We start from the raw sequence: 14501 nt of genomic DNA on the forward strand, positions 1-14501 counted from the left end.
TATTTAAAAAGTCTTAATCAACTAAACGTTAAACTAACACCCTAAAAATAACCTGATTTACTGAAAAACCCATTATACATTAGAACTCTGCAAAAAGCTCTGTAGTCATATGTGCTCCAACTATATTGTAGAGACTTAATAGAAATTTTTCTTGATTAAGTACATTTTGAAAAGTATCTACTTTTTCAATCCATGGGTGATAATTTAGATCTATTTTAAGCAAAGAACTTTTTTCTAGTTTTATTTTCATTAAGGTGAAAATGTCGTCAGTTTATAAGTAAACAATTTAGATATGCCAGGTGCAATGGTATTTTATCACGAAGTAGAGATGTTTGGTACTTTTACTGCAATTATTTTATGAGATTTGGTGAATAGCAAAGTATTAAATATTAAACAAATTAAACCTGAGCATTTCTGCAATCTTTTTTATTCTTACATAGTTTTGATAATTGGCCTTCTTTAAATACAAACCACCTGGGAAACAGTAGTGCACATATATCTTGACAAATACAATGAGAAGCCTTATTTCATTAGCTCCACATATCCTTAAGTACTAAATTGATTTCCATCTACCAAATACAATTGGAATTAATTCATAAGAGTTTTTCCAAGGTGCTAATCACACAAGAGGCCCCATTTCTAGTTAGCCGGTCTCCAGCTTTCTTCTGCCACCAATCTACAGTGAATCATACCTTAAGTCTTTCTTTTTTATTTTTTACTATAAAAATTTTCCACTCCCCTGCCTGCTTTAAGTCTCTGCCAAACACAAGTGATGGGTCTGACTCTCTTGTGATAGCAAGCAAGCTCTATTTGTTTTCATCTCAGCAGTCTCCATTTATTTCCACAATATATGTATTTAAACAAATGTAAAAATTAGAACTGGACTCAAAATTTTAATTTCTATAAAAGAAAACAAATCAAGGTATCATAGCTATGTTGTGTATATGTGTGTGTTTTACAAGATCTGAATTAGAAATCTAATCTAAATGGTATAATCTTTGTACACTTGTATATATTTTTGATATAGTGTGGGTTCTCAATCTTAATGGAAAAAAAATAAAAATCTGTTTTCTTAACTTATAGATTCAGTATCTAGATACCTATAAAATGCCATGTAGCTAAAAATACTATGAATAGCCTTAAACAAATGCCTCTACCACATAAATATTTAAAATCTATTAAAAGTTGTAATTCTCTTATAACCTTACTACCCATGAGATGGTTTAGATGAGATAACCTTCTATGCTGTTGTTCTTTAGTGAAAAGGTAGAATGAATTTCGCAAGCAGTTGCTGGCCTTATCAACATTGGTGACATTTTGCAGTAAATGAAGAGCCCTTATGAAATGTGCAAGCTGAAAGGTAAGAGGCAGCGGGATTTAAAAATATGCCTTTACTATAAAGACCAAAGAAATGTTCTTTATAGTTTTGTCTATACCTGACAGATATTAGGTGTTTAATAGATGAATGAGAATATTTTTAGAGGTAGTATTGCAAAGCCCTTGCTTGTCCTTGTAAACTTGAACACTGTGTGGGGAGGAGGAGGCACATGGCTGGGGATTAGCACCTTATCTGTAGCCCTCTAACTCCTGTTCAATGGAGATTTCACAGATATCAAGATGTTCACCTCCATTAAGTACAAACACAGATAACTTCACTCTGACATCTATAAATGCTCCCACCAACAAGGAAATATTCCCATGGGAAGTAAAACAACCAAAATAATGGGGCTAATTATAGTTTTGGAATAATGGCATCCTAGCTAAGCACAGACTAAAAGTGGAATGATGAAAAAGATTAAAATGACTCTTGCTCATGCTTAAGAAAACATTAAGAAATGATAGAGAGTTTACAAATAAGACCCTTTCGAATAATGTCTATAGCATTCCTAACATATGATTGTCAGCCTCAGACTTCCTGTTCAGAAAGCTTATATATTGTAAAGCATCCCATTTCACTTTCAAACAGGTTTAAATATTAAAAATATCTGCCTGATAATGAGGTAAAATAAATCATGCTATAATATCCACTCCTGTTATTATAAGTTATTGATGAGAATGTAGAAAGCAGCAAGGTGCTAAGTATAGCCCTCATGAATCGCTTCATTTCCTAACCACCTGAGCAGCATGGACTTTTTCCTCCCCGTTCCACCACCAACTCACCTTGAACAGAGACCTGTGATTGAAACCCCATGGTTAAAGTGTGGAGAGAGAAAAGTGTTCTGCAAAAAAGGAGATATGTACATTTCCAAGAGGGTGGTGAAGAACCACATCTATACACTAACAAAACAGAAACAAATCTGTAGATAGCTGTCTGCAGGGTTAACTTGGAACGTAGCCCCTCTACATACTCAGAAGACTGATATCTGCCCGGCCAGCAGCCAAAGAAGGCAGTATACAAAGACATTTTCTGCTGCTCCCATGGACGTTATCTGCTCTTGCAACCAAGCAGCACATCTTGCTCCCATCCCTCAGAGAAGGCAAAAGCGGCTGCTCCCACAATGAGATAACCCCTCCTTCTGCTTGTGTGCATAAAAAAACTCTGCTTACTCTTGGTTAGCAGCTTTATTCCTGTAGCTTCGACAAGCCTGCTGAAGCTTCCCTGCCTTTTAAGTAATAAAAGTTATCTCTCACCCCTCTGGCCCTCCTGGTGGTTCTTCCGGAATATCAAAACCCAGGTGTAAGTTTCAGGCCTGAAGCTCCTGCATTATACTTACATTCTGAAAAGAATGGTGATACGTCAGAATGAGGTAGATGATGTTGAGTTTGGGGTTACGCAATGAGTTCAGCATAATTTATATTGAGTTTTAGTAAAAAAATATATCTAAGTCTTTTAGGCAGTTGGGTCTATCGAATTGGTAACATGTGTGAAACATAACCTAAAGCTGTACCTTAAGAGTCATCACTATGGAACTGGTGGCTGGCTAATAGGAGTGAATGAAATCAGAGAGAGGATATTCATACAGGTAAATGAATAGAAGTTGTTGCATTTGAAAAGACTTCTAAGAAGAAATACCATTGTGCTGATTATGTATAGCCAGTGATGAAACTAGAGTTAGATATTTGGGAAAGAACTGAATGATGTCTCCACTAGCACACCTGAAATAACATCACGTAGTGCCTGTTAAAGGTTGTGGCTCTTGTCACAGGCCAAAGACAGCTCTGTTTCTGTATTAAAGGAATTCTTGAAATTTACCTGAAACATGCCTAAAGTGAGTCTTAGGTAGATTTTGTTTTTACATATTTTTTCTTTTTTTCTGCATGCTTCTGTGTTATAAAAAGAAGGAAAGCTTTCTCTTGAACAGATGACAATGTAGAATATAGGACAAACATTTAGAAGATAAAACTGAAAGCAAGAAAAATAATTTACTGATATATCATGCAGAAAGAATAAAAGTATTTATTTTTAAGAATTCATTACTATTTCAAAATCTTAGAGTAATAATAGTCCAAGTGGCCAGATGAAAATGCTAATTACACAGGCTTTTAGCTCCAGCACTGTGAAGTTTGGGATTATTACCAGACGTTCTCCATCACATTAAATAAATGAGCCTTAACCTTAAAACAGAGAAAAGTCAACATTCTTAGGAATCTACCGTAGGTTCTCTTCTAGCCTTTTCTTTTTTTTTTTGATTACTCATTTTCAAAAGACTTCGATATTTTATTCCATAAAATGTAATCTTTCATTTAGTTGCTTTTTTTTTTTTTCTTTAATAATGCTGTTGGGCATAGACAGTGAGGAAGGATAAAGACTTGACAGTTATTTTTGATACTATCTTTGGCTGAATTTGATTGGTGTTGCATGTGAGACTTTTTCAGGAAAAGTAGAGATGGATGCTTTAACAAATGGTCAATTTGACAATGAAAAGTTTAAAAAAATTCCAGGAAAAATTATTGCTTTACTAAATTGATAAAAACAAGCAGTAATTTGGGTGTCTTGGGGAAGCAGGTAAAGTGGGACTCAAGTGATCCAAGAAGTTACCCAGCTGGACCTATGTGCCTGCAGCAAGATGAACTTAATGTCTTTATGAAAATGGATCTTACTATAATTTTATATTTTCAAAAAAGAGCCTTGGTCTCAATCATGTCTAAGATGTTTTTAACGCTTTATGTTTGTATATCAATTTAAAGTTAAATTGAATTTGTTTGGTAGTTTCAAGAAATCCTTGGTTTGAATTCCTTTCTGGCAAATATTACTATTTGGGAAATAGACTTTAGTACAATTGAGAACAAATCTTGCCTTTAACACTTATCTACTCCCTCTCACTTTATTTCATTTTTTTTCTGATACCTCAAACTTTGTCTCAGATACCAGTGTCCTCAAGCTGTTCTAACTAGTCAGCCTGATGATGACTTTTTGAAATGTCAACATACTGAGAAACCTTAAAATAATCACAGTCTCTCTGACACAGTGCTGTCTCCAGTCTCAATCCTCAGTTCTTGTATAAATAAAAATATCATCAACCTATACTTTAGATTCTAAATCGCAAACTATTATTCTTAATTCAGAATAAGACCTCACACATCAGTCACAATACTATGGTGAGAATAAATTGTGCTTTTGACTCCTGCAAATCGTATTTGAAATCAAAGGCACAAATATTGCATCCAATAAAACAGCATCCAAATTAGGCTCCAAACTTTCAAACCTCTAAAATCACTTTGTTTGATCCCAGCCATTTGCTAGCAAATCTATCTCACCCCAGCAAAACCACTGCCTCTATATTCTCCTCTCTCTCTTTCTCTCTCTCTCCTTTCCCACTGTCTTTTCTCTCCCTACTCCCTTCCCTTTCTTCTTCCCCCTTTCCCCATTTCTCTCTTATTCTCTCTCTTTCACACACATACATATACACCACATGCATTGGGTGACATTTACATGATGGGATACTCTGTGATGTTTTTAGATTCAACCTTCATTCCCTTACTTAAGAAAGCACATCAGCATTAATATGAATAGAAGTGGTAATGTCCACAGGAAAACCTTAATGACTGTCTTGTGAAGAGTAAATTATTTGAAAATTGTAGCTTGTATCTATTGTAACGTCTCCTGAATTATGTAAACTTCTTTACTAGGCGAGAATGTGGCTCCCAAGAGGGATGCATCTAGTCTTTCTAGCCCAAATCCCTGAAAGCATCCTCAATTCTTCCTATTTTGTCTCTCTCCAGTCCATCAGCCATGCCTTTAGCAAATCCTTCATGATTTATCTTTCTACCTCCAAGGCTGCCACCCAAGTCCATGCCATCATATTTCTTGCCTAGGCCACTGCAGCATCTTTCTCACTGGGCTTCTAACTTTTATTCTCACTCTGCGATAGCTCATTTTTCCACACAGGAATAAGAATGATCTTCTAAAGACAAATATCAGTTCAGATATTGATAAATAAAACCATAGAATTAGACCTTGATATCTCTCTATGTCTGATAAGTCTTTGAAGGCCAGTTCTTGCCTATCTTTTGGTGCATTGTATAGCTTCTCCCTTTTGTACACTGGGTTCAAGCAGCCCTGCTCAAAATTCTTTGAGAAAACATGGAGGTTTTTTAAAATATAACACCTTTGCCCTTCCATGAGTCTGATTTGTTTAGGCTTAGAATATAAGTGGGCTCCTTCTCATGCTTTGACTCCTTTCCTATCCCCCACTTCACTGGGTATCACAAAACTGTATTTACTTCCTTTATAGCATACACATGCGTGGAATTACTTACTTACTTACTTACTTAATTAATTAATTAATTTTATTTTCTTCCAGTTTCCAGTAAAATGCAAATTTCCAAGGGCAATAGCTTGACTTTCTTTTTCACCTTTGTATCCACCATATCTGGACTACTGCCTGACAAAGAGATGCTCAAAAATATTTATTAAATTATTGATTCATGTAATCGTTCACTGCAAATTCAAAAAATCCAATTCTAGGTACCAAATATTCATTTTACGATGCTAAGCATGTTATATGTGTTCTGTAGCAATACAATTTTGCAATTACACAGCCCCCAAGACACATAAAGTCATATGACTGTTGGGAGCTGAGCTAACTTGGCGAGCTCTGAGATAAGTGGCACTAAACTATTTTAAGCACTCGGTATTTTTCAAGAAGGAAGCTTGATTACAGAGCAGAGAGTACTGTGCTTCATCGTTCTGCAAGATGTGTGACTTGGCTGACCTTGGGTTTTGACTGCTGTTTACTCATAACGAAGCTATAAGTAATGTGTTCTAAATAAACTCGGGGTTGCAGTATTCACTGTACACCCTCCCGACTCTATCTCTTGTCTTTGTCTTTTTTTTTAATCCTCACTCCCCCTCTCAGGTACTATTCATCTCAGCCGGCTGGCTCCGGCAAGTGGTGCCCGAACAGGGACCTGAGCACGGGGGATACAGTGAAGGACACCGCAGTTGAATAAAGGGAACATTCTGAAATAAAGTGAGGGTGCGGGGAGTACTCGGGAGAAGCAAGAATGGGCAACGGAAATAGCCGTATTATTTTTGTGCACATGCTTAAGAATATGCTACGTGTTCGTGGGGCTTGGGTGGGACAGCAACAGCTTTGCAATTTTTTAGCTTTTGTACAAAAAGTTTGCCCTTGGTTCTCGGAGGAAGGGACAGTTGATTTAGTAACCTGGAAAAGGGTAGGGGAAAAGCTGCAAGATTATTATGATGTTCATGAGCCTGGTAAGGTCCCGGTGGACACTTTTGGGTTGTGGCCCCTGGTCCGAGACTGCTTAGACCCGCGACATGAGAGGGATAAGTGGCAGGAGCAGGAAGGTCAGGACCCTAAGACTACCTCAGCTACAGAGAGCTCTGAAAGAAAGAGCACAACTGAGAACCAAAGTGAAACTAAGCCCTTGGCGCCGCCTGATGAAGGTTTAGGTGCGCCTTTTACTTCCCTCTTTTATGAGAATGAGGAAGACCCTTTAGACCCAGGGCATGCGGCTCAATTAGAGGAAGAAGCCGCCCGATATCATGATGAGGAGGACCCTCTGCCTTTTGTGGCATTTACCAAGGAAACCTCCACAACCTCAGTAAAGGAAGAGAAACATCCGCTAGAGGATACAGTGAATCAGTTACAGGCTTCGCTGGCTGTGGTGATTGTGCAATTACAGCAGCTGCAGATGCAGCAGACGGCACAACAGCAGGGAGGGTCCCAATGGAAGCTTCAGTTGGATCCACCAGTTCCTGAAAAGGAGTCTGCACCTCCTTATATTGTCCAGCCACCCCCTGTAATCTCCTTGGTCCAGGATCAGGGGTCACGCCCGCTTTTGGTAGGAAAGTCACCTCTACAACAATCATTGTAGGCCGCAAGGGATAGGGGAGAAGATATGGCTGGGTCTCATTTAGCTTTCCCGGTTCATGAAGTACAGGATGCTCAGGGAAACCTAGTGCGCACTCATAGAGGGATTCTTTTTAAGCAGTTGAAAGAGTTAAAAATGGCTTGTGCGCAGTATGGGCCTACTGCTCCATTTACCCAGGAAATGTTAGAAACGTTGTCTGCAGAAGCCTTGCCCCCTGAGGATTGGAAATAGCTGGTGCAAGCCTGCTTGTCAAGAGGAGACTTCTTGCTTTGGAAATCTAAATTTGCAGAACAGTGTAGGTCCACTGCGGAGGTTAATCAGGGGCAAAATATACCAATTACTTATGACATGCTTGCTGGGGAAGGCCCTTACCTCCTTTTGGCCAATCAGCTGGCCTTTGATCCTGGAGCGTATGCTCAAGTGAATACCGTTGCAAAAAGGGCTTGGTATAAGGTGCCCCCATCAGGGAAGCCAACTGAAGATTTGTCTAAGATCCGCCAAGGCCCTAATGAGAGTTTCCAGGACTTTGTGGCACACTTGTTGCAGGCTGCTTCACGGCTTTTAGGGAACCTGGAAGCCAGTTCTCTGCTGGTAAAACAGCTAGCCTATGAAAATGCCAACTCCGCCTGTCAGGCAGCACTGAGGCCCTTTAGAAAAGAAGGGGATTTAAACTATTACGTCAGATTGTGCTCTGATATTGGGCCCTCATACATGAAAGGATTTGCTGTGGCTGCTGCCCTGCTGGGAAAGTCCATGCGGGAAATGTTATTTGACTAGTCGAGCAAACATGACAAAAAGATGCCATGATGCCCTCAAAAATCAAAAAACTAAATAAAAAAGGAGGAAACCTACCCAGTTTCTCCACAAATTCTTTTTGATGCTCAAAAAACTGAATTTCTGATGCTCAAAACTAATCGGCATGGCCCCAACCCAGTACTAATATGGGGACGAAGGCATGTTTGTGTTTTTCCACAGGATGCAGAAAATGCCAGGTGGTTGCCAGAGAAGTTGGTCCATTTCGCCCCTCCACCAGTCACCCGGCAGGATGACCCTAACCTTGATCTTGCTGAGCCTGGAGATGACAGCTGAGGGTGAAGTTTACTGGGCATACTTTCCTGACCCACCTCTCTTACATCCAACAATGTGGCAAGGACCTGAGGTCATTGTGAAAGTGAGCAACACATCCCTGCTGGACATGCCATCTATGGGAAGGATGATCAGACAGAGCGCGGTTTTTAACTATACTGGCTTTGGAGTTGGGCTGCCCATCTGCTTCATGGCTAGTGGGACAGCTCCAGGGTACCTGAATATCACAAGACAATCTTGGTCTGAAGGTGCTCAAGTGGTGCGACTGGGAGCACCAGATGGACATGTAGATAATTCTGCCCAAGGGGCACCACAGGAGTTCTGCCCCTGTGGCAAGGGAGACAGAACTACCAATAAGACTATATTATGGAAAAGGTGTTATCAAGAGAAGCCTGTTAGATATAATGTAGGTGGTACAAATCATAGCATTCTGGACTGGTCAAAACCTCTAAAATATGGGACAGAAATCTCGGCCAGATTGTGGCAGTTAGAATCTGGACATTGGCAAACTTACCTTTGGAAACTGGCGGCTGCCATGCAGTATGTGATAAAGGGGTACGAGAAGGGCAATGGCACTATCATAGACAAGGGTCAAGCAGTACAGGCGTGTGTCAACTCTCCCCAAGTTCTTTTGTCAGGAGCAATTAACATTACCTGGAATGAGACTCAGTTTGAAGTAACTTGTGAAAATTGTAATCTGTCTAATTGTATTTCTCTAGTGCCTGACGGCACCGTTGTCATGGTATTGCATCAGCCATCTTTTGTCATGATTCCAGTGAACATGGGCCTTGGTATGCTGACTGAAGCCTGCAAGTGATAGAAAAAATCAATAAAGCCCTCAGCAGACAAAGGAGGGTAATTGGGTTAATTGTTGCAGGAATACTTGCTATTGTATCTCTTATAGCTACTGCTGCCACCGCTGCGGTGGCTCTTAACACAAACTGTACAAACTGCTCATTATGTCAATGATTTATCTAGAAATGTTACTTTAGCATTGAGAACACAGGAAAATATAGATAGAAAATTAGAACAAAAGTTAGATGCTCTGTATGAGACAGTGGAATACCTGGGTGATAAAATCCAGAGTCTAAAAATTAGGTCTCAACTAGAATGTCATATGGAGTATCATTGGATCTGTGTCACATCTAAAAGATATAATGAGACTAGTCATGACTGGGATCGAGTAAAATATCATTTAAAAGGCATATGGCACAATGCTAATGTATCCTTAGATTTAATTAACCTTCATAAAGAAATACAAGGACTTAAAAATGCTAAACCCTTGCAGTTTGACGCTGATAAACTGACCTCTGACTTCTTGGATCACCTTAAGGGCCTTGTCCCCTCATGGTCTTCCTTCTATCAGCTGGCTGCTTCTGTTTTGACTATAGGGGCCTATGTAATTGTTGTTTTGTGCCTGCTTCCTTCTTTACTGAAAAACTTCATTAGTGCTATGATAAAACTTCAGGCCGACCTACATCATGTAAGGCTTCGATATATGGCTTGAAAGATTAGACATCTCCCTCCCGCGGGAGCTGGTAGTCAAAGACGGGTAAGACTCCCTCAGAGACTGGACAACCTCAGACAGGGCGTCCATGACGGAATGCACGTACGATGACAGGTAAGTTCCAGATCTGGTGAGGGGATCACCTAAGACAGGTACAGTCTCCTTGAGCCAGAACCAGGAGGGTTCAGGCATTTAAAAAATAAAAAAGGGGGAGATGTTGGGAGCTGAGCTAACCTGGCGAGCTCTGAGATAAGTGGCACTAAACTATTTTAAGCACTCGGTATTTTTCAAGAAGGAAGCTTGATTGCAGAGCAGAGAGTACTGTGCTTCATCATTCTGCAAGATGTGTGACTTGGCTGACCTTGGGTTTTGATTGCTGTTTACTCATAACGAAGCTATAAGAATGTGTTCTAAATAAACTCGGGGCTGCAGTATTCACTGTACACCCTCCCGACTCTATCTCTTGTCTCTGTCTTTTTTTTAATCCTCACTCCCCCTCTCAGGTACTATTCACCTCAGCCGGCTGGCTCCGGCAGATGACAAAATGGAAAGTACATGGATTCAGCATCAGACAAAACTAGATTTACATTTTAGCTCTAGTGACTATCTGAAGTGACTATCTGAGTTTTAGAAGTCAGAATGGTTTTTAATTTTAGAAAGAGAGGGACAGCAGTGATTGCAAAGGGCATGAGAGTAGATTATAAGATGTTTGTAATGTTTCATTTCTTTATCTGGACAGTTGTTACGTAAATACAGTCATTGATAATTCTTTCACTTGTAACTTATATGTGCTTTTATAAATCATGTATATTACATAAATTATGTGTATGTAATTGCACATAATAAATATATTGTATATTATATATAATTATATACATAATTATACATAATAAATTATATATAAGCCTTAAATTAAAATATATATAAAATAGTGAATTGCTGTGTCCAAGGGTCCAAAACACATTTAAGTTCTTGAAACATATTGCCAATTTTCCTTCAGAAATTATTATGTTTATATTCCCATCATTTTCTCACTCATTTACTCAACAAATGTTTACTATTTACTTACTAGTTGACATTATTAATGGGCCTTTAAGAACTCAGAACCACTTCAATAAAATATATCTTGATCACTTAATAGCCAAATATATAACATGTTTTACTTTTTTATAATTCCTGAGGTGGCACAATTTTAAATATTTTTTTTCCACTGAAATTGGTTTTCTTGTTAATTACCCATTCACATTACACTAATTTTTATTTTGATGTTGCAAATTCTTTAAGTATTAATTAATAACTTATTTTGGTATTAAGTATCATCCCTAATTTTATTTTATGGATGAAGAGTCTGAATAGAGGTTGTGGTTCCATAAAATTACCGCTAAATTTCTTTTCTCTCTCTCTCTCTCAATTATGCTCTCACTCTTCTATATAGCATAAGATTGGAGGCCTTACACTAGTTATTGCTAGAGACTTTATGGAACAAATACAAAGAATTTGATTATATAATTAGTGCTTCTAACTTTTCCAAGTTTAACATGTACAGGGTTTATAATTTTAAGAATAAATAATAAGGCAGTTAATACAGAATTTGCAATGTAAAATATATTTTTGTTCTATGTATTAATCTTTCTCTTTTGTTGTCTATTTTTTCTTTGCTAAATTTTCTCTATGCTATAAGAATTCTAAGATGCTTATAATTCATACTTTCTGTAAATTCCTCAAAGGGAAATATGTGTGCATCTTAGAAAACAAATGTAGAAACCTAATAGGAGAATGATGACCATAAAACCCTAGTGACTTAGTAGCAGCAGCAGCAGCAGTAGTAGTAGTGCTGTGTGCTGTTTTAGAGGCTGTTGATGGGAATTTTTAAACTGCGGACTGATGATGGTGACAATTCTGTGTATATAAAATGATTTAAATTTTAAGACTATTGACAACTAAAACAATAATAGAATAATTCCTAAATAAATATATATTTAGGACAGGTCATTTATTCAATAATTTGAATTTGTATGGTGTCTTGGAAAAACAGTCGTATCTAATTTTATTTTTATCAGCTACTTTTTCTCTTACTTTCCTGTTTTTATTGTTGATGCTCTATTTTAGTCAAATGTTCATAGATTATCCAAAGCCTATGAGTTCAAAAGTAGAAAAAACAGTGAAGAAATAGATTAGTCATTAATGATGTTTAATTAAGAAGTGACACATTAGGGTCATGCTTATATTTTAACTATATATTCTAACTTTTCTCATACCAAATTATTTTGAGCTCATCTATAAATCTTGAGTGGTTGGTATTGATTTTATTTGGCATTAATAGTGTTTTTACATATCTGACAAGTTAAAAAGCAGAAGTTTCAGTACAGTTATGATTTATTATAATACAATTATCATAAATTAAATGGTATTACTTGCTACTTATCTTGCTTCATGATTATCTCATGCTATGGTTGTATAATTATAAATATGATTCAGGGACACATTTATCTATGACCTCTAACTTTATACATAGCATTCTTCAAGATTTAATAATTTTAGAAGTTTAATTGACTCCCAGAATTCCGATGTTCTTTTTCCCCTTAGTAATAAAACCGTAATTTTATTTGGGATGACAAATAATATTTGATTGTCCATTGTCTATGGAGTGTCTATGAGTTCCTCAAGTGTAAATCATAAATAGAGGATATAAGATCCACCTATTGCTTAGGATGGTATGCCTGATAGAATAGCCCAAGGAAGTCCATGTTTTTCTTCCACGAAATACTCACTCCATATTTTAATTACCTATTACTGTATAACAAATTAGTACAAACTAGTGTATTAAATCAACAAATGCTTATTTTCTCACAGTTTCTGTAAGTTGAGAGTCTGAGCATGGCTTTGGGAGGTTTTCTTCTTTAGGGTCTCAGCCAAAAGCTGCAGTCAAGGTGCTGGCCATGGCTGGAGTCTAATGTCAAGGTTCAACAGGGAAAAAAATACTTCCAAGCTTTTATGGGTCATTACAGAATTAATCTTTTATGGACATTTAGAATGAGACCTCAGCTCTTTGTTTGCCTAAGTGAGAGGCTGCTCTCATTTTCCGGCTGGTTGTTGGCCAGTGGTCACACTCACTCCCTTGCCACATGGACCTCTTCAGTGTGGCCACTTAACTTTATTATAGTCAGCTAGAGAGAGAATCTTTAGCAAGATAGATGTTGAAATTTTATGTAGCATAACCATTAAGGAGATATCCTGTCATTTTTGCTGTATTCTATAGGTTTGAAGTGAGTCATAGGTTCTACTCACATAAAACAGGAGAAGATTGCACAAAGACATGAGTACTAGGAGGCAGGGATTAATGGGGGTCATCTCAGAGTTAGTAGGTTACAATCCTCTGAAACACTTTAAAAAATTCTCTTATCTATGACATATTCCCAGTTTTTATTAGTACTTATTATCTTTTTAATACTTATTATCTTTTGCAGAATCTTATTTTGCAACACTTTCTTTGAATTGTGTGACTTCCCAAGAAGCCATAGAACTTCACCTGGCTTTGGAGCCATCTGCAAATTTAAAGTACACTTTTCAATTTCTTCAACCAAATCACCACAGATATTAAGTATTCTGATCTGAATATTTATTTCTGCTGTTTACCAGCTCAAGAAAAAAAGAAAATACCCCTTAAATTGATTGTATCCATTTTAATATAAATAATAAATGTAAATAGTATGTTTATGCAAAATATTCATATACACATTTTTCTGCTTTATTGTTCTACAGTGATATTGGATACAAAATATATGAAAAGAAAATTACTTTTCAATCAAGGTGACAGTTAGACAATAAAGTTAATAATGGGAGTCAAATAAAAGTTTTCTTTTGTTCCTGACTAAACACTACATATTTAAATCAGGGCCTGAAATATTATATAAATGAAGAGATTATTATGTATTATATTTTCTAGCACAGTTCCCAGATTTTTAATCTTAGTTGCCTAATATGTTGTGGCATGTTGTAAATATGTGAAGTTTTGGTACCCTGTTTAGAATATTGGTGATAATTAGGGAAAAAAAAGAATTAAGGATGTTTAAAAATAATGGCAGGATATAAATAGCTTTGCAATGCAGCTTTGAGATAAATAAGAAAAGATAAGCTAAATATACTGCGGCCCAAGGACTGCATTTCTCACTATTAGGGAAGAAGGAGCTGATCTATAAGTGAAAGAGCTGACCTTTCCATGGAGTTAAATGCTAGAATTTGCTAAGATCTAGCATGAGCCAATATATTATAGAGTTTACGAGGGTAAATCATGTGGAATACTGAGTTCAAATTTTCACTCTAAATTTAGTAGTTGGATGACCATGACAGGATGAACCTCAATTTCTTCATCTGCAAATTGGGATTCAAATTCATACTTCTCAGGAGTGTCGTTGAGCATTCAATGAGATCGTGTTATTAAAGTTTCAAACCAGTTCCATAAATGATGAATAATTGTAAAGTTAAACAGAAAACCGATTGTGTGTGTATTTGTGTGCGTATGTGTATTTAGTTTAGATAGATAGGAATAGTAAATGGAAAATCATCCCGGAGTAGTACTCCTATAGTTATCCATAGTAACATACCTAGCAAGTTCATTTTGTTATTA

At 37.1% G+C, this 14501-nt stretch overlaps 1 protein-coding gene across 1 annotated transcript; it reads left to right on the plus strand.

Annotated features, from left to right (window-relative positions):
- Nucleotides 1–7308: 7308 nt before the first annotated feature.
- LOC102879768 (igE-binding protein-like) lies at nucleotides 7309–8058 on the plus strand. Its single transcript, XM_015593645.1, is given in 1 exon segment — nucleotides 7309–8058. A coding segment is annotated over 1 exon segment (750 nt).
- The last annotated feature ends 6443 nt before the right edge of the window (nucleotides 8059–14501 follow it).

The sequence above is a fragment of the Pteropus alecto genome, unplaced genomic scaffold (genome assembly GCF_000325575.1).
Source record: "Pteropus alecto unplaced genomic scaffold, ASM32557v1 scaffold75, whole genome shotgun sequence".
Classification (NCBI taxonomy): domain Eukaryota; kingdom Metazoa; phylum Chordata; class Mammalia; order Chiroptera; family Pteropodidae; genus Pteropus; species Pteropus alecto.